Source organism: Odocoileus virginianus, chromosome 2 (assembly GCF_023699985.2).
Source record: "Odocoileus virginianus isolate 20LAN1187 ecotype Illinois chromosome 2, Ovbor_1.2, whole genome shotgun sequence".
Taxonomy (NCBI): Eukaryota; Metazoa; Chordata; class Mammalia; order Artiodactyla; family Cervidae; genus Odocoileus; species Odocoileus virginianus.
In genome coordinates this window covers 101,846,347-101,870,418 of record NC_069675.1, presented here as the reverse complement: position 1 = coordinate 101,870,418, position 24,072 = coordinate 101,846,347, and the positions used below count along the sequence as shown (strand labels likewise).

The 24,072-nt window shown below is 48.6% G+C and overlaps 1 protein-coding gene across 6 annotated transcripts in view; it reads right to left on the bottom strand.

The window, feature by feature from the left end:
* The window catches only part of CACNA1B (calcium voltage-gated channel subunit alpha1 B), a 203,301-nt gene that overhangs the window by 120,383 nt on the left and 58,846 nt on the right, over nt 1–24,072 (bottom strand). For 4 of the 6 annotated variants that reach the window (XM_070456799.1, XM_070456779.1, XM_070456783.1 and 1 more), the window contains exons 7-10: nt 12,905–13,008; nt 10,217–10,332; nt 9,820–9,876; nt 8,696–8,788 (exon numbers count right to left, since the gene is read on the bottom strand). In XM_070456799.1, coding sequence (XP_070312900.1) covers nt 8,696–8,788; nt 9,820–9,876; nt 10,217–10,332; nt 12,905–13,008 — 370 coding nt within the window. The remainder of the gene's footprint in view (nt 1–8,695; nt 8,789–9,819; nt 9,877–10,216; nt 10,333–12,904; nt 13,009–24,072) is intronic. The other 2 variants (XM_070456774.1, XM_070456780.1) reach the window with 1 other exon arrangement.

Here is a 24,072-nt window from a genome sequence, read left to right as displayed (position 1 = left end):
GTGGGGCCTGCAGATGCACCCTCCAGGATATGTGTCTCCCACCCCACAAGGACACTTGCCCTGGCCTGGCTCAAGGCACCAGTTTCCAGCACTGTGCTAAAGGCCCCTGCGCCCCCTGGAGTGGGTCCTGGCCACACCCCTGCTTCACAAATGAGGGAACCAAGAGCCTGGGTGGTCTCCATAGCTGCTGGGCTCTGGCTGGGAGGCCTGCACTGAAACAGGCCTCTGGTCCCCAGCGCCCCAGCCACCTTACAGGAGGGTAGTCCCCATGGTCCCAGGCCACTCTGATTCCTGGGAGGGAGTCCTGCTACTTCCGGCCCTTCCTCCCTCTGTAGCTCTGGGGCCAAGAGCCACTGATCACCTGCTTTTCTAGGAGCTGTTCTGGAACACAGCCAAGCTCCTTCATCTGTGTCTGGCCCGGCTGCAGATTGTGGCCCACAGAGCTCAGAAAGTCTGCCCAGGAAGCTGCTCCTCTGCCCCGACTCACCCGCCAGACCCAACTGCCCTTTCCCACTCCCATGCCCACGGCCCCTGCACTGCCCGCCTGGGGGAGTGCCTTCCCCCCGGCTCCTCCTCAGCTCCAAGGTCAGCATTCTCCAGGCTCCAGTAACAGGCTTCAGTGCCCCAGCGATCACACCCTAGTACCAACTGCTCTGCGTGAGCTTATCAGTCTGTTCCGTGCCCGAGCCCCACATCAGACTGAGCTCTGGGGGGCAGGGCTTCCCTCTGCGCCCCCAACCCCTTGTGCCGTGTGAAAACTGCACGAGCAGACTTCGTGGGTGCCTGGAGGCCCTGAGTGCCTCCGAGTGCTCAGATGCAGACGGCTCTGAACATCTGGGCTGGCTGCAGTCCCTGGGGAAGAAGCATGTGAGCGTGCTGCATGCGGGCATATTTGCACAGGGGTGTGTGCATGTGCAGACTCAAGAGCATTTTCAGGCTGTGTCTTCTTGAATTCACTAAATGAAGATGGGCCGAGGCCTCTGGAGCAGCTACATCACACAGAGAGACTCTGCACCAGACACAAGATGGGTCCTGAGGAGTACCTGTCAGTCAGCCCTTGGGGGCTGGGCAGGGCCCTAATGGGCAATTCCCAGCACTCTAGATGCCACACCGACACCCCATCCACACCTGTGGAAGACACTCTTCCCATCACAGCCTCTGGCTGAGCCAGGACACAGCTCCCAGTCCATGACCTGACGCCAGCCAATGCCGATCCTCGTGACTGGCTCATCCAACAAAACCTCTCGGCCAGCATTGCCAAGGGCTGCAAAATGCCAAGGCCACAGCCAGACACACCCACTCCCTCCTCCAAGACAGCCATGGGGCAAAGAGGGAAGACAGGGACCCAATACAGACAAGGAGAGGCCTGCACACAGGCGGAGCCCACACAGACCCTCTGGGGAACCCACACACTCAGAACCCCCAGACACTGCCATTTAGAAACAGGGTCACACACATGCACAGCACACCCCAATGCTGACCACAGCCCCAAAGACACACTCAGACTCACACGGGCGCACACCTGCGATCACACACAGGTCCACTCTGGGAAGGCAGGTCAAGAGAACATGTGATTCAAGAAAGGCACTTTGTGCACACACGTGGCCAGTGAGACAAGCAACACATTCTCCGGGGAGACTCCCTGCTGTACATGCCCCGTGAGGCCAGCTGGCCCCGCCCAAGAGGGCCTCAGGCCTGCTGTCTTCTCACACGCCCAGGACCGTGCTGGATCCCTGAGGACAGGCGGCATTTCCCACGAGCAGCGCCTGTGTGCTCACAGCAGCTCTTTGGTGAAAGGAATGGTTTGCAGTAGAAGTGAAAATGTGTCACAGTCAGAATCCCTGCTTTGGGTGGAAACGTGCGACGTCGGGACTTCTAGGCTTTGTACATTTTCTAGGTTCCACTTAATCAGCACATATTCTTCATGATAAAAAGGCTTATTTCACAAAAAATACACATCTTCAAGCTAGGGGGCAGTCGAGAATGAATGAACTATGAGTGACAACAGAATTAAGCCCCAGTTAGAATGACATGGGTGCCTGTGCACATGTGGGGTCTTTGCACTGTGCCCAGGCAGGGTCTCATCAGTCAACATAATCTCTACATCAGCCTTACTTAGCCCCTCCCTTCGACGACTGCCCTGAGTGGGGCACAGAAACACAGGGTAACCATGACCTGCCCCTGCCCCCACCAGTCTACCAGGGCACAGATCACAGATCACAGGTGACAGGCAGGAAGTGCAAGATCCCTTCCTGCTTAGCAGCTGCATTCCTTGGTATGAGAGGCAGAAGTGATGTGGACTGGACACCAGGCATGTGGACATGAACCCTGTCCACCCAATAGGCACATGACTGGCATATCCTCGCAGCTGAAGAGTCCTCACTGGAAACAGATATGGTGTCTCATAGGGTTCTGGGAGTTAAGGAAAATCATGCAGGCTGGCCCATCAGGCCTCAACCAGCAGCCAGCATGGAGCTGGGGGTACCCAGGAGGTGCCAGGCCCTATATCCAGACCTGAGGGAAGCAGACCACCTGCAGAGCCTGAGGCCCTGAGTGCAAGGAGACCCTTGGGCTCTGCTGGGGACTTGGAGCAAAGTCTACAGGGTCCCAGATATGGCACAGAGCCAAAACAACCAAAATAAAACCAAGAGAGAAAATAAAACTCCTCCCAATCATTCAGCAGATGAAAAGAAAGAAGTTCACTCTTAAAAACCCAAACTAGGAGCCTGAAGATGCAGCAAAGCAATGTCTTAGATAAACATATACAGGAAATATAAGGAGGAAGAAATCAAAGGAAAGGGCTGAGAGACACAAAGGAGCAAAGGAAGAGGTAACACAGAGTGACAGGAATTCCAGGAGCAAAAAGAAAAAGGAAAGGAGGTTAAATAACTGAACAAATGGAACAAAACATTCCTCGAGTAGGAAGACCTGAGCTGCAGGCTGAGAGGCCCCCTGGGCTTCAGACCCCAGGAAGAGGGCATTGCAGGTGGGGCCGCGTCTGCAACCAGGACACTAGGAACAGGAAAGTGACCCCCGCAGAGCAAGAGACAGCAACCACGGCAGCCAAAGCTCTCTTGTCGTGAGAACAGCAAAGGACGCCTGAGCACGTGCAAAAGCCAGCCACTCACCCTCACGCCGTCCAAGCGGAAGGCTAAGGACAGCAGAGCCCAGAGCGAGCAAACCCCGCTGGGACACAGTGACTGCAGGGGAGAGGACGCCCGCGGACCGCTCAGCGGGAGGGCCACCGCAGGCACTAATGACCCAGAGAACGGGATCCCCAAGACAGTCTCACCAGGAGTGGAGGCAAGGGGGAAAACACTGCAAACACTTACTGGGTTGAGGGTGGGGCAGAGAAATGGGAAATACAGCAATTCAGTTATGCAAATACTACATCTTGGTGGTAAAGAGGATAGAAAAACACAAAAATAGTAAAGAAGATGTTTCTAATTCTGGGAGCAGGGATGGAAGGTCATCATTTGTGGAACAGAAGCAGGAAGAATCGGAAATTAGCAGAGGGGAGAGCATGATGAACAGCAACCTGGTCAAAGAACAAAGCAGGAAAGATAGAGACCACAGTATCAAACATCGACACCAAATATCAAAGGAGGAGGAGGAAGAAGTCACAGATGCCAACCCTCACACTAAGCAGAGACAGGCTGGACTCCCCCATTAGGAACAGAGACCATAAGACTAGGTTAAAAAAAAAGCAAAACCCAGCTAAATGTTGTTTGTAAGAAGAACATTTAAAATACTTAACATGATAAAGAGTTGAAAATGAAAGGAAAAGCAAAGATACCAAGCAATGCGAACTAAAACCCAAAAATAATGGTAGTAATGAAAAGTAAGACATTTGCTGTCAGACAAGGAATTGTCCAGTGGAGGAAGTAAACAGATAAAGAAGGTATTGTGTGATGATGAAACACATGATTCACAAAGAAGATGTAACAGCCATAAAAATATATAGTGGCCAAATATATAAACAAAAGCCATGAGAAATACACAAGGAAGCATCAAGAAAATGCAAATCAAAACCACAAGATTTATCACCTCACACTTGTCAGGATGACTACTTCCAAAAAGACAAAAGACAATGTTGGTGACAACATGGAAAAATTGGACCTTTGTGCTCTGTTGATGGAAACGTAAACGGAGAACAGTACTGTGGCTCCTCAAAAGTGAAAAATAAAACTACCTGATGACCCAGCAATCCAGCTGCTGGGGAGACTATATCTATCTCTCTATCTTGGGCTTCCCAGGTGGCAGTAGTGGTAAAGAATCCACCTGCCAACGCAGGGGACATAAGAGATGCGGATTCAATCCCTGGGTCAGGAAGATCCCCTGGAGGAGGGGAGACAACCCACTCCAGTTCTCTGGCCTGGAAAATCCCACGGACAGAGGAGCCTTGCGGACTATAGTCCACAGGGTCACAAAGAGTCGGACATGTCTGAGTGAGCACAGCATGTATCTGTATATATATCTGCATCTATATAGAGAGAGGTCTCCAAAATAACTGAAATCAGAATCTTGAAGGTATCTGAGCTCTCCCATGTTAACGGCAGCACACTTCACAAAAGGTAAGACATAGAAACAACCCAACTATCCACTGAGAGCTGATGGATGGAGAGAATGCGGTCTGCACACGGCACAGAGTACTACTCAGCCTTAACAAAGAAGGAAGTTCGGCAATGTGTACCCACACGGATGGGCCTTGTGGATGTCATGCCAAGTGAAATGAGCTACATTCAGAAAGACAAATACTTCATGAATGATTGCACGCAGATGAGGGATCTAAAATAGTGAAATTCATTAAGCCAGAGACAGGACAGTGGTGACCAGGGGCTGCTGGGTGGGGCTGGAGAGTGGAGAACAGGAACAGGCTCCAGTGAAGCAGGATGGACAGGCTCTGCAGACCTGCTGCCCAGTGCAGTGCCTGCAGCCAACAGGAACACAGCGTTCCCTTTACATGTAAGAGCATGGACCTCGTGATGTGTTCCAATCATACACACACACACACACAACTTTAAGAAAAAAATACAAAAGAAACTTATTAATAAAAAATGAAGTGGGAATGTTCCAAACACCTCTTTCAGAACTGAACAGATTTAGTAGATAAAACACAAAGTCCTAAAGAACTGGAAAACACAGTAAACAAACTTGACTCTGAGATACACATAACCTGATAACTCTCAAAAGCAGAGCATACACAGAGCATGCTTCTGTCAATGAAACTTTCTAAAGTCAATCATGAAGTTGGAATTTGAAAACTTCTAAATGTAGAGATTTACTGGCCACATTTCCCAACCATTATCTGATAAAATTAGACATAATAAAAAGATGGTCAAAATATTGCTGCTTATAACTCAGAGGCACATTCCCAGATAACCTTTGCCTCAAGACGAAAGTAAAAAAATTGTTATCTGGAAACAAATACAGAGGGGACATCATAGCAAAGCTCTGTGCAGAGGAAAATATGCAGCCTTAGCTGCTTTTGCTGTTGAAGAAGAAAGAAAAAAGAACAAGTTACACATTTTAAGAAATTAGAAAAATAATAATAAAATAAATCAAAATAAAGTAGAAAGATAAACCTAATAATGACTAAATATAACAATAATAAAAATGAAAACAAAAAATATAAGGAAATCTACAATCTGTTTGTTTTAAATGATCATTAATACACACTAAGCTTACATGATCCTAATTAAGTAATTAACAATCAAAGATAAATATACTGACAACCAGAAAAAAGCAAAACCAAACTCGACAGAATCTAGTCCGTCTCAGAGCTCTAAATACCTTCTGCAGCCTGAATGCCAGCCCCTAACACATAAAGTGCCCACCTGACACCCCCACTGCATTTTCAACATGCATCTCAAACTCAGCACAAACTCTGAACCAAATCCTAGTCATTGTCCCCCAAAATGCATGGGTTTCCGGTCCCATCCTCTTGGGCAGGGCTCCTCTGTGGACACTCCCTGAGGAGCTGTCCTTGATGTCTCTCTCTGTCTCATCTCCACGTCCGACTGGTCAGAAATCCTATAGGCTTGTCCTCAAAATAGATCTAGAATCCAACGACTTAGTACCCCCGCCCCCAGTGCCGGGGTCCTCACAGCAGCCCCTGACTTGGGCCTGCCCTGCCCTCTCTGCATGGCGAGCAGTCTTCAGCGTCCCCCTGCAGCCAGATGCCACCCTCCTCTGCAAGCCGCCGTGGCTGGCAGAGTCCGCACTGGGCTCCAGCCCCCCGGGTGCTCTCGTTTCGTCCCCTGTTGCCCCAGCCCTCCACTCTGCTCCAGCCACACTGCCTCCTGAACTCTCCTGCCTCAGGGTCCTCTCACCTCTCTCGGGGATGCTCTATGCTCTGGTAAGTTCACCTGCTCATTTCTTCAGCTTTTTACTCCAAGGCGACCTTCCCAGGGCCTGTTGTAGCCACTCTGTTTAAAATCCCTACAGCCTCAGACCCTTCGAGCCCCCTCTTTCTCTACTTTTTTCCTTTTCACACCTAGCACTGGAATGGAAACTCCAAAGATGAAGGCTTCTGCACCTTGCTCATTGCTATAGCCCAATGCCCCAGGCAACTCCCAACACATCTGGGCACTTAGTATCTGTTGAGTGAATGGACCAGCAAAGAATTGAATGAAGGAGAGATGAGAATACAAGAGAACTCTACATGCAGTTCTATAGAAACAAGCTTGAAAGGTGACAAAATGGAATATTTCCTAACAAAATATAACACTGATCCATACTCTTCTCCCTGGTGGCTCAGACGGTAAAGAATCTGCCTCAATGTGGAAGACAGAGGTTCAATCCCTGAGTTGGGAAGATCCCCTTGAGAAGGGAATGGTTACCCACTCTAGTATTCTTGCCTGAAGAATTCCATGGACAGAGGAGTCCATGGGGTCACAAAGAGTCAGACACGACTGAGTGACTAACACATTCTTTTAATTTCTTAATTGGATGGGTTCACATTTTTATTTTACCTTTAAAGAACAGATAATTTAGGTGTTATTTAGGCTATTCCAAGCTACAGGAAAAGATTTTTTTACCTCCCTAATTCATTTTACAAAATCACAATAAAAACTTTTTTAAAAAAAACTTTAGGTAAAATAAGAATAGAGGGACCATTTAAATATTAACACTCACAATAAATTTGAAAAAAATTAAAATTCAGATCCACAATATATATTGGTCTCCTGTTAACAAACACAAACAACCCAACAGAAAAGCGTACAGAGTACATGAAAATTCACCAACACCCAAATTCAAATGGGAAACAAGCATTTAAAAAGAGCTTCAAAATCACTAGCAGTGAGTGAAATGAGAATTAAAACTGCCACAAAATACCACCGTATAATCATCAAATTCCCCTCAAACTAGGAAAAGCCAACAGTAGCTGCAACCTCCAGGCAGGACGGGAACAGAGTCGTCCCTGCGCCGGGGTGAGCGTGTGGCCACAGACCCTCCGGACGGCAGCGTGGCAGCAGCGCTGGAAGGTGCCAGCACACCCTCACTGCAGCAGCCCCGCTGCTGGGACCCAGCCCGCGGGGGCAACAGCTCTGCCGAGGAGGGACAGGTGCTTAAGCAGCTGGTCACAGGACAGCGGGCACCACACCATGGACCCCATGAACACCATACAGAAGCAAATTCTAATTAGACCAGTTGATCAGGGTGGGGGGTGCTCCAAGAGGCACTGATGAGAAAATTTTGTATGAAACTATTTCTGTAGTATGAAAAGACCCCAAACGTCTACAGTAGGTATGTGTGCATCTGTGTGTGGAGGGGTGGAGGGTGGTATGAGTGTTATCTGAGATGAGCGTCTCGAAACAGGAAGGATAAACCCCAAACTATTGACATGGGCTCTCTGAGGACAGAGAATGGGAAGTATAAATAGATAAACAAGTACACAAATGACTTATTAGAGAGCTCAGTCTTACAAATGTAACAATGTAACAGGAAGCAGCTCCTTCAACTCGAGTCCACTCAGGACTGCTGGAGAGCAAGGAGGTGCGTCCTGGACCTGACTTGGGGCCTGTAATGCAAAGCTGTCATTGCCAAGTGCACCCCTCCCCATGCCGCCCAAGGTGGAGGCCCAGGGCCGAGTCCTCCTCGGCCACAGAACGCACAGCCTCAGGGCATTCAGTGGGAAAGGCCGAGGCACTTCAGGTGCTCGGCTTCTGGCACCAGGCTAAGAGGAAGGGGACTAAAAAGATGAAAGAACCAGCTTTCCCTTTCACTCTTTAAGAAGCAGGGGCTGAAGCCACGGCCTCAGAGGCAGCAGACCCAAGGAATATGGAAGATACACAGAGCCTACAGGAGAGATATGAGAAACCTGAACTCCCTACAGCAGTGACACACACCCCACGGCCTCGGGCTGTGCCAGGGGGCTCCAGTCCACACAGGACCGCAGAGTCAAGAACACCTGGGGGCCAGCAGTGTGCAGAACGGAAGGAGCAAGAGGCGCGAGCAAAGCAGAGTTTCTAGGAGCCGTGCACGCAGCTCGCCTCAAGGCCCGGCCCCAGGAAGACGTCTCTGCACTGGATGCTGTATCTCCTACTGTCTGGCAGACACACCAACCTGGGGCTGACCAACCAGCTGACTGACTTGGGGGTGGGGGAGGTGGGGGAGGAAGGGAAGGAGGGAAGCCAGGGCGGCGGGGAGGGAGCAGGTGCCCACTCCGCACAGCACACTCCCACAGACTCACCCACAGCACAGAGGTCTACAAAGCGGTCCTCTCCCTCCTCCGCGTGGATCAGGTCGTTTCGGCTCTTCTTGGTGGCTGCTCTCTTCAACACTGCTTTAAACAAAGGGTGGGCAGGAGGCATGAGTGCAACCCGGCTGGGCGACCTGCCTCAGGGCTGGGCTATCTCTCAGTTGCCCACTCCCTAATCTTCAGGAACGAGCAGCCTCTCCAGATCCCCTCTCCTGAAGCCAAGGCTGGCGGCAGGAAGGACGATGCCTGGCCCCCATGGCCCCTCTTGGGCCTCAGATCAAAAGGGACAAGGGATTTTGAGGTCCTGCTTGTCTTTCTCACCATGATGATGTCCGTGGGGAAGGCTTGGCTGCCATGGAGACCAGGAAACTTCCAAGTGGGGGCAAGGCCAGGGCTGTAGCCAGCTGCCCCAGGAGCCCGCACCCCAAGGCCAGGCAAGACAGGAGAGATGAACTCAAGGCCGCAGAGGAATCCACGAGACCTGCTCAGGCCCCACGAGACCATGGCAGGCGTGGCACCCTGTCTGGTCCTGTCCTGAGCAGTGGGCATAAAGATGGCAGCCTTCTTTCCTGCCGCTGGGGCTGTGCTCACCCCTGTCCCTGCTCTGGGGCCCCACATGGCACTAGGGGTCTTCCATGGCAAGCTGGGGTCAGCACCATCCTGAGCCCTGGGGACAGACACAGCTTGGTTTAAACCCACAGCCTTCTAGAAGCAGTGTGGTCCCACAGATGATTTGAAACGAGCTGAGGAAGACTAAGGGACTGGATTTTCACTTCTGTTTCATTGTAACAGGGGCACCTGCAAACTCACACAGTCATGAGTCTGCTGCCATGCTGGACAACACGGCTCTCAGGCTGTGCTGGGAGCACAGGTTCCTGAGACCCTGGGCTGAGCCCACCGCTGGCTACACCCTCTCTGGTCATGGCCCACAGCTCCTAAGGAGGATCCGGCTAACCTCCACATGCTGCTGACCCACACAGCGCCTGCCTCAGACAGGCAGGCACCCAGCAGAGCAGAAGGCCTCATGCATCACACGCAAGCGCACACACACGCCATGGCCCACTGGCCCCCAAAGCCCTGAGACCAGGCAAGGAATGCCAACAGCAGCCACCTACCATCCAGAGGGGACTTCTCTTCCGCGTTCTTGTCCTCCTCGGCCAGCATGACCTCCTCTGCGAGCGAGACACAGCCTCAGGCCAGAGCCCTCCCGTGCCCACCCCTGACTAGGGCTCATCCCCCAGAAACACAGCAGAACGGAGGCGAGGCCCTGCCTGCTTGGCCTTCCCACTTGCAGAAGCCACTGGCCATGGCTGAGCTCATCCCACTGAGTCAGAGCCCTTGGTGCGTCCCACAGACAGAGCGCCGTGAAGAGGGCCTGGCTTGCTCCCCCCTCACGTGGCCCTCCTGCAAGCAGCCCCCACCCCAGCAGAGCTCGCTCCTGGAGGGCCCTGGTGGGGGGTGCAGGGAGCCAGCAGAGCGCAGGCCGGGAGCACCACACAGCCCTGTCCTCACCGGCCTTGAAGATCCACTCCAGGTACCCGTTGAGCTCCCGCTCGATCTGCTGCTGCCGGCGGAGCTTCAGAAAGGCCCGGCGGTTCTCCACCCGCTCACGCTCCTTGGCAAACTCTCTGTGATGGATAAAGCCAGGGCAGGAGGCAGATCAGGTGGGTATAAGCTCACCTACAGACCCCACCTGTACAGCCAGAGGCACCAGGAACCAGGAAGAGGCCAAGACAGGGGCAGCGGGCCACCGGCCACCCCTCCGGCGCCTCCCACCGCCCTGGCCTCTGCCCACCTGAGCACTTACAAGGCCCAGGCAAATGCTCCCACCTTGGGCCCCTGCAGTACACAGGGACAGCTCCCCAGTGCCCCGAGAGGGGCTCCACCACCCCCTGGCCTAGAGCAGGTTTGGGTGCACACCCTCTGCGTGCAGGGCCCCGTCCTCTGGACAGAGACAGGCAGAGAGCTTATGGACAAGAACCCTCCATAGGACTTTGACCTTTTTTCTTCGGCTGGTTCAGACCCTCAGCCATGCTAGAAGGAGGGACAGGGAGGAACCAGATCAGCTCAGGGCGGCCAGAGACAGGGAGACAGTCTAGCGCCACGAGGTCCCTCTGCCGCCCGGGGCCCTCAGCACCTGCCCCACCTCAGCTGAGCTTCTAGGCACAAAGGGCCAGGAGGAAGCCCTGCACACACACACCACACACATACCACAGGCACACACACCTTGGCTCAGGCGCCCAAAGTGCAAGCAGGCATGCTCCCAGGGCAAGAGAGCATGCCTGCTCTCCCTCAGAAGCAGCAGCTTCTGGGCTCGACAGAGGGGCGGGCCCGGCAGGCCAGGCCCCTCTCACAGCCCTGGCGAGGGAGAGAGCTCGGCTCTGACCAGGATGGCCCCCGAGCCTGAGACCACTGTCTACCGGGGCCTGAGCCACCTCAGCCCTGGCTATGAAAGGGGCTGGCTCCCTCCTGGACATCTCACCCCACCCGAGTCCTGACTAAAGACAGGCAGGGCCCCTCACGGTCTCCCCACCAGGCCAGCCCCTTGGCCACACCTGAGTGCAGAGGCCTGAGGGCAGGATGGGGCGAGACCACACTGCCTGGGTGGCCTGAGAGTCATCAGCAGAAACTCCCTGCAGTGACTGACCCAGCTGCCAGGCACCCACTGCTTGGGGGCAGCTGTGAGCCTCCCCTCCCCAGGCTTCTGCCCCTCCAGGAGGAAGGACTGTGAGAGGAATGACCCATTCTGCTTCTCTGGGCACTGAGAGGGTGAGAGCCTGAGGTGTGGACAGGAGCGAGGTTGAAGCACCTCCAAGCTGGCCCCTCCAGCAGCCCTCATCCAGCCGGGGCAGAGTCACACGTGTGGTGATCACCACCCTGAGCGGCCATGCGGTCTCCCACCTTTCCGGGGCTGCAGGAGAAGCCTGCAGGATTAGGGAAACGGGCACCCGCAGGTGGGGGAAGGGCTGAGAAGCACAAAGCTCACGGGCCTCCCTCAGGCTCCACTGGCAATCCCCTTCCTCCCCCTGTCCTCCAGAGCAACCCTGAGCAGGGCCCACTCGTGTCCTGCCAGCCTCCCCACCTCCTCACAAGCCTGGCGGCTCCAGCTCTGAGCTCCCTGCATCGCAGGCCCCACGCTGTCTGCACCTCCACTCCAGCAGTTCTCTGAAGACGCGACCCTCCTCCCTCCTTGCCAAGCTGGTCCCCCTGCGTCTCAGTGGAGCTGCCCCTCCCCCAGACCCTCCCTGAGCCCAGGCCTCCCCTGGCTTCCCCATCCCAGCTTAGGCTGCAGCCTCCACCTGATGGGGAGCTCCCACCAGCCCCGGTGCTGCTCCGGTCGGAGAGGCTCCCAAAGGCACGCTAGTGACAATCGGAGCCTCACAGGAGGGGGCAAGGCAGGAGCACGTGTCAAAGCCAAGCAGAGCGCGGGGCCCAGACGCTGCGTGGCAGCGCCTTCTCAGACGATAGGACAGCTGCCCACTGGGTCCCCCAGGCTCTCCCCAGCCTACCTCAGGCCAGGAGAACGGCAACATTCCCCCCCAGCTTTACAGGGATCTGATGCCCAGGTCGGGGGGCAGGGTGGCAGGCCAAGCCAGACGACCTCTAACTGTCCACACAGCCTCCTCAGCCCCGGAGGAGGGTGGAAGCCCCAGACACCAGCCCCAATGGTTTCCTGAAACCAGCGGCACTTCTCCAGCCGCAGCCCCGTGTAGGCCAGGAGGGCACGGTGGGCCACAGGTTGCTGCACCTCTCTCCCAGGGAGGGTCAGAGCCCCTCTCTCCAGGAGGGACCCTTGTCCTGAACGCTCACTCGTCCTCTCCTTGAGGTCAGCAGGGACAGGGGCCCAGAGAGGAGAGTAAGCCAGGGGTCGGGGCTGCTCCATCCCTTCTCCAGTGTCGCAGCAGAGGGCTCTCTGCCCCCCAGGGCTGCTCCTGCAGAAACCCCACCACGAATCCAGGTAAGAGGCAGCAGCAGCCCCTCCCGACTCAGAGGTCAGGGTGAAGGCCAAGAGCTAGAGGTAAGGAGGCCAGGGAAGAGGTCAGATGGCAGCCCAAGGACAGGCTGGCTAGAACTCAGGGCTCTAGGAGCGGCCACCCCGGGGCCAGGCCCTGCCTCCCCCATACCACACAGGCCACATCCAGTCCATCACCCAGCCCTGGCCTGCAAACACAGAGGCGCATGCAGCCACAAGCCCCTTACCCTGAGAGCACGCCCAGCACCAGGTTGAGCATGAAGAAGGAGCCGATGATAATCAGGGGCAGGAAGTAGAGCCAGTTCCAGGTGTTGCCGGCCGCATCATTGGTCTGGAAGCAAGAGCAGATGAGCAGGACGGCGGGCAGGACAGTACCCCGGCCTTCTCACACACCAGCAGAGTCCAGGTACAGGTGGGGCCAGACAGGAAATCCAAACCGCACCTGCCTGCCCTTGCCCCCTCTAGGACTGGGGCCCCACAGGACCAAGGCGCTTCACACTCCTGACCTGCCCAGCAGTGCCAAGAAGCCAAGGGCTTCACCTCCTGGGTGCCCCACCTGGACACCTCCCCTCCGTTCCCAGGCTGCTGGGCACACCAGGCAGCTTCAGAGACAGTCCTCCTTCGTGAAGCCCATGGACCCCAGGGTTCAAGTCTGATCTGTCTCCTGCCACTCCCACAGCACAGCGCAGGGAGCCTGGGTCACACCCCATCAACAAGCAGGCAACTCGCTGCTGCTGCCCCCAGGGAGAAGCTGAGCATGACAGAGCCCCGCTCTCAGGCCGGGGCTAGATAACCCGATGCAGAGGGGCTCCCCCAGGCCTTCTGACTTCTAGAGCACAGCCCACAAAGGGATAAGGCCCTCTCCATCCAATCCTTTTCCACTGTTGTTCTGTTTTCAGGGGCCCCTGTAGGCCCCTGACTAGGGGAGACCTCTTTCTCCACACGAATTTGCTGCTAGAAGTGAACCAAGAGGCGTGGGCATTGTAGGCAGGCAACCACTGGGCCCCTCTGCTCCTCCGTCCAGAGGCGGCTCACAAGCCAAGGGCCAGGCCTGAGCAGGACAGAGGCAGAAGAACGTCCTGGCCCTGCCCTGAGGCCGGGCTGACGTCCAGGCACTGCTGCTGGGGCTCCTGCCCTCCAGTGTCCGCCAGCCCAGGCAGAACTGCGGACTCCACCTCTGCAAGTCCTGAGCCCCCCTGCCTGCCTGCCGCTTGTGGCTTCTGATTCCTGGACATTGATTCCAGGCTGGTCGCCAAGAACCCCAGGCCATGACCAAAAGAGACACTCAGACATCTGACTTTGCTTGCTGCCCCCATTCCCTGACCAACCTCTGCCAGCTTCAAACAGAACTCCAACCTATAGGCTACAATGACCGCCAAAGCCACCAGTCTCCCGAGGGCACCCTCAGAACCAGCTTCCTTCTGGGAAGGAGAGATGTACCGCCGCCTCGGCTCCTCCCACCCACTCGGTCAGGGATTTGGCTCCACAATGTCCCACTAATGGACCATTTCCACTGGTAGCCAAAGTACCCTAGTCTCATCTTAAGAAACAAACAAGGACTTGCACTTCTGGGAAGATGAAGCAGACATTCTCTTCCCTATTTCTCCCACTGAGTACAATTAATAACCCGAACATTATATCTAGAGCAAATACACATTTCACAGAAGACTCTAAAAAGTGGAGAAAAGAAAGCAGATCAGCTGGGACCTCTGGACACACGATGAGTTCCCTGGGTTTCTGTTTTGTTTTTCCCTCATATATCCCAGACCTGGGGCTCTTAAAACCTACAACCTGGAAATGCCAAGAGACACAGACAAAAAGTACAGCAACAAAAACCAGTGTGCTCTCTCTCTGTCTCTCTCTCTGTCTCTCTAACCAAAGGGCCAGGAAGGGGGCCACCTAGTAGGACAGACAATAACTGTGCTATTCCAGCCAAACAGGGCAGAAAAAACATGACGCCACCTCCACCCTGGTCAGTAAAGGCCAAGGAGGAGCTAGACAACCCCCTCCCCAGACTGCAAGGAGGTAAGCAACCTCCCGACACCCCTAAACCACGGACATGTCAGAGAAGGACAAGCAGGGAGGTGGACATCCTCCCAAGGCCCCCGCCCCACCCTAGCTCTGTGCTATCAGTGGGGACCGCACGAAGAGCCTGGACTCCCCGCCCAGGCGGCAGTAATGAGACACACTACCCGCTCCCCGCTGAGGTGCTGCTGCCAGAGGGGCCCAGGGGAAAGTCGGACTTGCACCATCACCCAGTGAGGAGGCCACACACACCCCACCCACGTAACGTGCACAGACCATGTGGAGAGCAGGAAGGAGGCAGAGCTAACCTTCCCAGCCAGGGAAGCATCCTAGAGGTGCAGCGGGAGCCAGCATTGCCGCTCCGCCAGGCGAAATGAAAACACCCCCGCAGTGTGTCAGTGGAGGCCAGGTAGGGAGGCCAGCCTTCTACGCTCAGCTTGCAGTAGCAAGGCAGCAACCCCTGCTTCTCTTGGCAGAAGTCAGAGGAAGTCAGCTAAAACAGAGCATTTACATAAGACCCAGGGTCTTAGAACAGAATGTCAACAATGTTCAGCTTTCAATTGACACTCATTTGCCAAAACAAGAACCAGGAAGAGCACAAACTGAATTAAAAAAAAAAAAAAAAAAAAAAGAAGAAGAGATGCTGTGAAATAAAGAATAAAAAGCAAACAAAAAAATTAGATGCTGTGATGGTTAATTTTATGTGTCAACTTGACTGGGCCATGGGGTGCCCAGATGTTTAGCCAAACACTCTGGATGGTTCTCCAAGTGTGTTTTTGGATGAAATTAACATTTTCATTAATAAAGCAGGTAGTTCTCCATAATGTGGTGGGCCTCGTCCAGTCAATTCAAGGACATAATAGAACAAAAAACTGACCCTCTTTGAAGTAAGAGAAGATTCTCCAGAAGAGAATACAGACTTTATCTGCACCATTGGCACTATAGGGTCTCCAACTGCTTTCAAACTGGAATTGCACCACAGGCTCTCCTGGGTCGTGAGCCTGCCAGCCTAAACTTACTGCACATTTGGACCTGACAACCTTCATAATCACATGGACCAGTTCCTAATAATAGAGATCTTTCTTTCTCTCTGTCTCACACACACACACATACACACGTATGTCTTGTTTGTTTTATTTCTCTGGAGAACCCCCAGAGATCACTAACACTAAGATGACAGAGATGATGGACATCTGACAAAGATTTCAAAGCAGCCATTGTAAAAATATTTCAAAGGGTAATTGTATACACATTTGAAACACATGAAAAAATAGAAAGTCTCAACAGAGAAATAATATCATCAAATAAATAAAAGACACAATGAAGAATCAAATGGAAAATTTAGAGCTGAAAAATACAATAATCAAAATTAAAATCTCAGTGGAAAGGCATAACAATAAAGATAACAAAGGAAAGAATTAATAGATGGTAAAAGAGAAGAAGAGAAATTACTCAATATAAAAAGAGAAATAGACTTTAAAAAATCAAACAAGAAAGATCAGAGCAGAGCCTCAAGAAGCTGTGTGGCAATGACAAAACATCTGACATTCATATACCAGAGCAGCAGGGCACAGGAGAAAGAAGAGAAAGCTGAACAGCACTCACAGAAATAACGGCTGAAAAATCCCCACATTTGGCAAGAGACATAAACTAACAGGTTCAAGAAGTTGAGTTAATACCAGACAGAATAAACCCAAAGAGATCCACAAGATATCTCATTGTCAAACCAAGAAAAACTAAGCACAGATTAAAAATCTTCAAAGTGGCAAGAGAAAAATGTCACCTTACTTATGGGGGGAAACAATTCAGAAGATTCCTCATCACTGACTACTGAGGCCAGAATGAAGTGGCACACTACTTTTCAGGTGCTCAGAGAGAGAAACCTTCAACAAACACCTGCACCCATCAAATATATCCTTTAGGAATGAAGGGAACATCAAGACATTCTCTTAATAAAAGCAGGGTAACTGGGAGAATTTGTCGCCAGCATATCTACCCTAGGAGAATGACTAATGAAAATCTCTAAGCAGAAAGGAATGATTGATTTAAAAAGGAATTCTTGACCATTAAGAAGGAAGAAGAAACAATGAAAAGAGTAAAAATAAGGGTGGTGGTGGTGGTTTAGTTGCTAAGTCATGTCCGACTCTTGCGATTCCATGGCCAAAGGAGCCTGGCAGGCAGGCTACAGTCCATGAGATTCTCCAGGCAAGAATACTGGAATGGGTTGCCAATTCTCCAGGGGATCTTCCCAACCCAGGAATCGAACCTGGGTCTCCTGCACTATAGGCAGATTGTTTACCAACTGAGCTACAAGGGAAGCCCAAAATTAAGGGCAGGTGGATTTTATTCATCCTTTTGAGTTTCCTAAATTATGTTTTGACAGTAGAAGCAAAAATTATAACACGCTATGATGTAGTTATAAATATATGCATAGAAAATGTTTAAGATAATTGTATTATAAATAGGGGAGGATAAAGAAATATAAAGAAGATAAGAGATATATATGTCACTTGAACTGATACTATTATGACACCAGTAGATTAGAGTAAGATTAGAGCAACTACTAAAAGAGCAGAGATACACTCAAAAACAGCTAGATAGATGAAAATGGAATTTTCTTCCAAGAAGGCAGGAAAAAGAAAACAAACAAAAAGCAAAAACAAACAGCAAACAAAAAATTAATAAATAAAATGGCAGATGTGAGCTTTAACATATCAATAATTACATTATATATTAATTGTCTGGATATACGAATTAAAAGACAAAGATTAGCTACTGAATTTAAAAACATGACCCAACTATGTTTTGTCTACAAGAAACTCATTTCAAATATAACAATTTAGGCAGGTAGCTCAGCTGGTAAATAACTCACCTGCAATGCAGGAGACACCAGTTCGATTCCTGGGTCAGGAAGATCCCCTGGAGAAGAGACAGGCTATCCACTCCAGGGTTCTTGGGCTTCCCTGGTAGCTCAGATGGCAAAGAATCTGCCTATAATGCGGGAGAGCGAACCTGGGTGTGATCCCTGGGTTGGGAAGATCCCCTGGAGAAGGGAATAGCTACCCGCTCCAGTATTCTGGCCTGGAGAATTCCATGGACAGAGGAGCCTGGCAGGCCACAATCCAGGGGGTCGCCAAGAGCCGGACACGACTGAGTGGCTTTCACATGATAGATGGGCATTTTGAAAGTGAGACATGGAAAAAGAAACATCATATAAACATGTATCAGATGAAAACTGTAGTGGCTATAATAATATAAGATAAAGCAAAAATTACGACAAAAAATTTCTCCAGAGACACCGGAACATATATAGGCTTCCCCACAATCCGAAAGCAGCACAGTCCTAGGAACCTCTCCTAAGCCACGACGGCGGAGAGCCAGGAATCAACCAGTCACCACAGGATACATGTGCTAAGAGACAGAGGAGATAAACGGAGACAAAGCACAGATGCTCCCAGACACAACAAAGTTATGGCCTGCCCGATGCCGGATGCTAGTGCAGAGCCAGGGGTGAGCTCGGCAGTGCCACTCCTACTGCTTGGGGGCACACTGCCACTCGAGCAGCTTCCTGCAAAACAAATGCTGAATACTATTTTCTCTTTTCACCTTGTTTCATAAAAGCATAAATCCTCCATGGGTTTCTTTCGGTTAGTGGGAACAAGTACTAACATAGGTCTTTCATAAAAGTGAAGGGGTATTAGGAGAACTTTCAAAAACTGGGGGATATATTAGAATGATAAAATGGTCAATTCATCAAGAAGACATAGAGATTCTAAACGTGTACATGCCTAACAAATGAACTATAACACACGTGAAGCAAAAACTGACAGAACTGAAAGGAGAAACAAACAAACGCACAATTACAGTTGGAAACTTCAACACCTCTCTCTCAAAAATTGATAAGGAAACTAGACAGAAAATCAGCAAGGATATAAAAGAACTCACCATCAACCAACAGGATTTCACTGACATCTATACACACAGTTCACAATAACATGTTACAAACATTCTTTTCAAGTATACCTGACACAAATATGAAGATAGACCGTATTCTGAGCCATAAAACAAGTCTCAATAAATTTAAAAGAATTGCAATTTAGTATATTCTCTAACCCTAATAAAATCAAACAAGACACAAATAACAGAAAGATGATAGGAAACTCTCCAAACACAAAGTAAACAAACAATTCTAAATAATGTATGTATCAAAGAGGAATTCTCAAGGAAATTTTAAAATATTGAACTGAATGAAAATGAAAATATAAGACATCAAATTTGAATGACATGGCTAAAGCAATTGTAAGAAGGAATTTATATTACTAAATACTTTATGAAAGAAGGAAAAGTCTCAAACCAGTAATCTAAGCTTCCACCTGAAACATTTAGAAAAGGAAGTACAAAACAAGCCCAAATCAAGTAGAAGAAAGTAAACAGCAAGGATAAAAACAGAAACCAATGAAGTTGAAAATACAAATAGAGAAAATCAATTTTTGAAAAAGTTTGCTCTTTGAAAACACAGTACATTGACATACCTCTGGCAATACTGACCAATAAAAAGAGAAGATATAAATTATCAATGTCAATAACGAAACAGGGTACCACACTACAGACCCAAGAAACATTAAAAGGAGAATTAAGGAATACTACAGACAACTCTAAATGCATTAGACAACATGGAGGAAATAGATTAATTTTTCCAAAAACACAAATTACTGCAACCCACCCAATATAAAATGTAGTCCAATAACTATTAAAGAAAGTGATATTACGATTTTAAAACTTCCCCTACAAAAGGACAGACATACTGATCAATGAAATAGAATCGATGATCTAGAAATAAACCCTTATATGTATGATGTAAATTTTTTTTTAAATGGATCATAGACCTAAATATATGAGCCAAAACTAGAAAATACAGGAGTAAATTTTCATGACTTTGGATTAGGTAAAGGATTCTTAGATATGACACCAAAAGTGCAAAAAAAAAACCAGGAAAATTGGACTTCATCAAAATAAAAATCTTTTTTTACTTCAAATAACACCATCAGAATAGTGAAAAGATACCTCATAAAGTGTGAGAAAATACTTGCAAATCATCTGAAATATCTGGTAAGGGTCTAGTGTTCATAATGTATAAAGAAATCTTACAGGTCAATAATAAAATGACAAATAACCTAATCTTTAACTGGGCAAAGGATCTGAACACATATTTCTCCAAAGAAGATATAAAATGGTATTATAATCATGTAAAAGATGCTCAACATCATAAGTCATTAGGAAAATACAAATCAAAGCTAAAATGAAACCACTTCACTTCATGGTTGGCTGGTTAAATTTACAAATAAATTTTACTAGGATGATTAAAACTAAAAAGAAAGACAAGTGTTGGTGACGTGTATGTGTGTGCTCAGTTACGCAATCATGTCTGACTCTTTGCAGCCCCACCAGGCTCCTCTGCCCTTGGCATTTTCCAGGCAAGAATGCTGGAGTGGGGTGTCATTTCCTACTCCAAGGGATCTTCCCAAAGCAGTGATGGACCCTCGCCTGCTGCACTGACGGAGGCCACCTGGGAAACCCAAGGGCTGGTGAGGGTGTGGAGAGTCCGGAGCATCTGTCACTCCTGGTGGGGATGTAAAATGCTGCAACCACTGTGGAAGCCAATTCGGCAGTTCTTCAAAAGGCTAAATACGGAGTTAACATGGGACCCAGAAATTCCACTCCTAGGTGTACATGTAAGAGAAATGAAAACATATTCCACCCAAAAATTTGTAAACAAATGTCCATAGCAGCATTATTCATAATGTAAAACAGTGGAAACAACCCCAAAATGTCCAACTGATGAAATATAAACAAAAGATGGTACATCCACACAATGGAATCATCTTTGATAATAAAAGCAATGAAATACTGATACTTGCTGTAACATGGAGGGACCTTAAAAACACAAAATTCCACATCCTGTAGGAGTCCATTTGTATGAAATGTCTGGAATAGACTAATATAAAGAGACAGAATATATTAGTGTTTGCCAGAGGCTAGGGGAATGGAGGAATGGGAAGTGACTACGAATATATACAGGGTTTCTTTTTTAGTTGATGAAAATCTTCAAAAATTAGTAATGATACTGGTTGCACAATCTTGTGAATATACAAAATGCACTGAACCATTCACCACTTTGATGAATTTCATAGTAGTTGAAAATATAATCATTATTTAAAAAAATAAAAATAAATCTCTAGGCTCAGAAGCTCCAATACTTTGGCCACCTGATGTGAATAGCTGATTCATTGGAAAAGACCCTGATGCTGGAAAAGATTGAAGGCAGAAGGAGCAGAGGGAGACAAAGGACGAGGTGGCTGGATGGCATCACCAATGCAATGGATATGAACTTGGGCAAACTCTGGAAGATGGTGAGGGCCAGAGAAACCTGGCATGCAGCAGTCCACGGGGTTGGGAAGAGTCGGACTCAACTAGGCGACTGAACAACAGGCCCAGATTACAGAATTCTATCAACCACTTTTTTTCTTTCTGCAATCTTTTTTTTTTATATATATTTTATTGTTAACTGTAGGATAATTACAATATTGTGATGGTTTTTGCCATACATCAATAAGAAATGGCCACAGGTATACATATGTGCCCTGCCTCTTATACCCCCACCACCAGCCTCCCCCTCCCAACCTTCTAGGTTGTCACAAAGCATCATCTTTGGGTTCCCTGTGTCATACAGCAAACTCCTGCTGGCTATCTATCTTATATATGATTTTTAAAATTTAACATCACTTATATGCAATCTCTTCTAGGAAAATAGAACAGGAAGAATTACTTCCCAATTCATTTTATAAAACTTGTATTATCCTTATTTAAAAAAAAAACAGACAAAAATAGAAGAAAGAAAGAAAGAAAAGTAAGTATGATCAAAAGTCATCATCAATATAGATACAGGAAATGATGTGACAGACAAGGGCTTAATCTCCAAAATACACAAACAGCTCAACAATATTGTTGAGCTCAACAATAAAAAAACAAACAGCCCAGTCAAAAATGGACAAAAGACCTTAATAGACATTTCTCCAAGGAGGATATACAGATGGCCAGTAGGCACATGAAAAGAAACTCATCATCATTAATTATTAGAGAAATGCAAATCAAAACTGCAACGAGGTGCCACCTCACACCAGTCAGAATGGCCATCACTGAAAAGTCTACAAATAACAAACGTTGGAGAGGGTATGGAAAAAAGGGAGCCCTCCTTCACTGCTGGTGAGAATATTAGTTAGTACAGCCACTATGGAAAACAATAAGGAAGGTTCCTTAGAAAACTAAAAATAGAATTACCATAAAATCCAGCAATCCCACTACTGGGCATATATCCAGACGAAACTTTAATTCAAAAAGATACATGCACCTGGATGTTCACAGAAGCACTATTTACAAAAGCCAAAACATGGAAACAACTTACATGTCCAACAACAGATGAATGGATAAAGAAGATGTGGTACATATATATATGATGGAATACTACTCAGCCATAAAGAGAATGAAATAATGCATTTGCAGCAACACAGATGGACCTAGAGTTTATCATACTAAGTAAGTCAGAAAGAGAAAAACAAGTATCATATGACACCACTTACATGTGGGATCTAAAATATGGAACAAATAAACCTATCTACTAGATAGAGATCTCTGTAAGAAAATTGAAGATACCCAGGGAACATTTCATGCAAAGATGGGCACAATAAAGGACAAAAATGGCAAGGACCTAACAGGAACAGAAGAGATTAAGAAGATGGGGCAAGAATACACAGAAGAACTGTTTAAAAAAAGCTCTTAATGTCCCAGATAACCACAATGGTGTGATCACTCACCTAGTGTCAGACATCCTGGAGTGTGAAGTCAAGAGGGCCTTAGGAAGCATTGCTACAAAGAAAGATAGTGGAGGTGGCTCCGCTGGATGAGTGAAGTAGCTCAGCTGTATGCGACTGAGCTACTTCAAATCCTGAAAGATGACGCTGTGAAAGTGCTGCACTCAATATGCCAGCAAATTTGGAAAACTCAGCGGAGGCCACAGGACTGGAAAAGGTCAGTTTTCATTCCAATCCCAAAGAAGGGCAATGCCAAAGAATGTTCAAATTACCATACAATTGCACTCTTTTCACATGCTAGATTGTGCTCAAAATTCTCCAAGCTAGCCTTCAGTCAACAAAGGTGTTGTGATTTTTTTGCCAACAAAGGTCCATCTAGTCAAAGCTATGGTTTTTCCAGTAGTCATGTATGAGTGTTAGAGCTGGACCACAAAGAAAGCTGAGCACCAAAGAACTGATGCTTTTGAACTGTGGTGTTGGAGAAGACTCTTGAGAGTCCCTTGGACTGCAAGAAGATCCAACCAGTCCATCCTAAAGGAAATCAGTCCTGAATATTCATTGGAAGGACTAATGCTGAAGCTGAAAATCCAATACTTTGGTCACATGATGTGAAGAACAGACTCATTGGAAAAGACCCTGATGCTGGGAAAGATTGAAGGTGGGAAGAAAAGGGGACAACAGAGGATGAGATGGTTGGATGGCATCACCGACTCTATGGACATGAGTTTGAGTAAGCTCCGGAAGTTGGCGATGGACAGGGAAGCCTGACATGCTACAGCCCATGGGGTTGCAAAGAGTTGGACATGACTGAGCAACTGAACTGAACTGACTGAGGTTTCAGCAGTTTGTGAACCAAGAACTTCCAGATGTACAAGCTGGATGTAGAAAAGGCAGAAGAACCAGAGATCAAATTGCCAACATACACTGGATCATAGAAAAATCATGAGAATTCCAAAAAAAAAAGACTCTATTTCTGCTTCACTGACTACACTAAAGCCTTTGACTGTGGATCACAACAAACTGTGGAATATTCTTAAAGAGATGGGAATACCAGACCACCTGACCTGCCTCCTAAGAAATCTGTATGCAGGAAAAAAAAGCAACAGCTGGAACTGGATTTGAAAAAATGGACTGGTTCCAAATTGGGAAAAGAGTACGTCAAGGCTGTATATTGTCACCCTGATTATCTAACTTATATGCAGAGTACACCATGCAAAATGCCGGGCTGGATGACTCACAAGCCCGAATTAAAATTGCCGAGAGAAATATCAACAACCTCAGATATACAGATGGCACCACCCTTATGGCAGAAAGTGAAGAGGAACTAAAGAGTCTCTTGATGAAAGTGAAAGAGGAGAGTGAAAAAGCTGGCTTAAAACTCAACACCCGAAAAAACGAAGGTCATGGCATCCAGTTCCATCACGTCATGGCAAATAGATTGGGGAAAAAGTGGAAATAGTGTCAGATCATTTTCTTAGGCTTCAAAATCACTGCGGACAGTG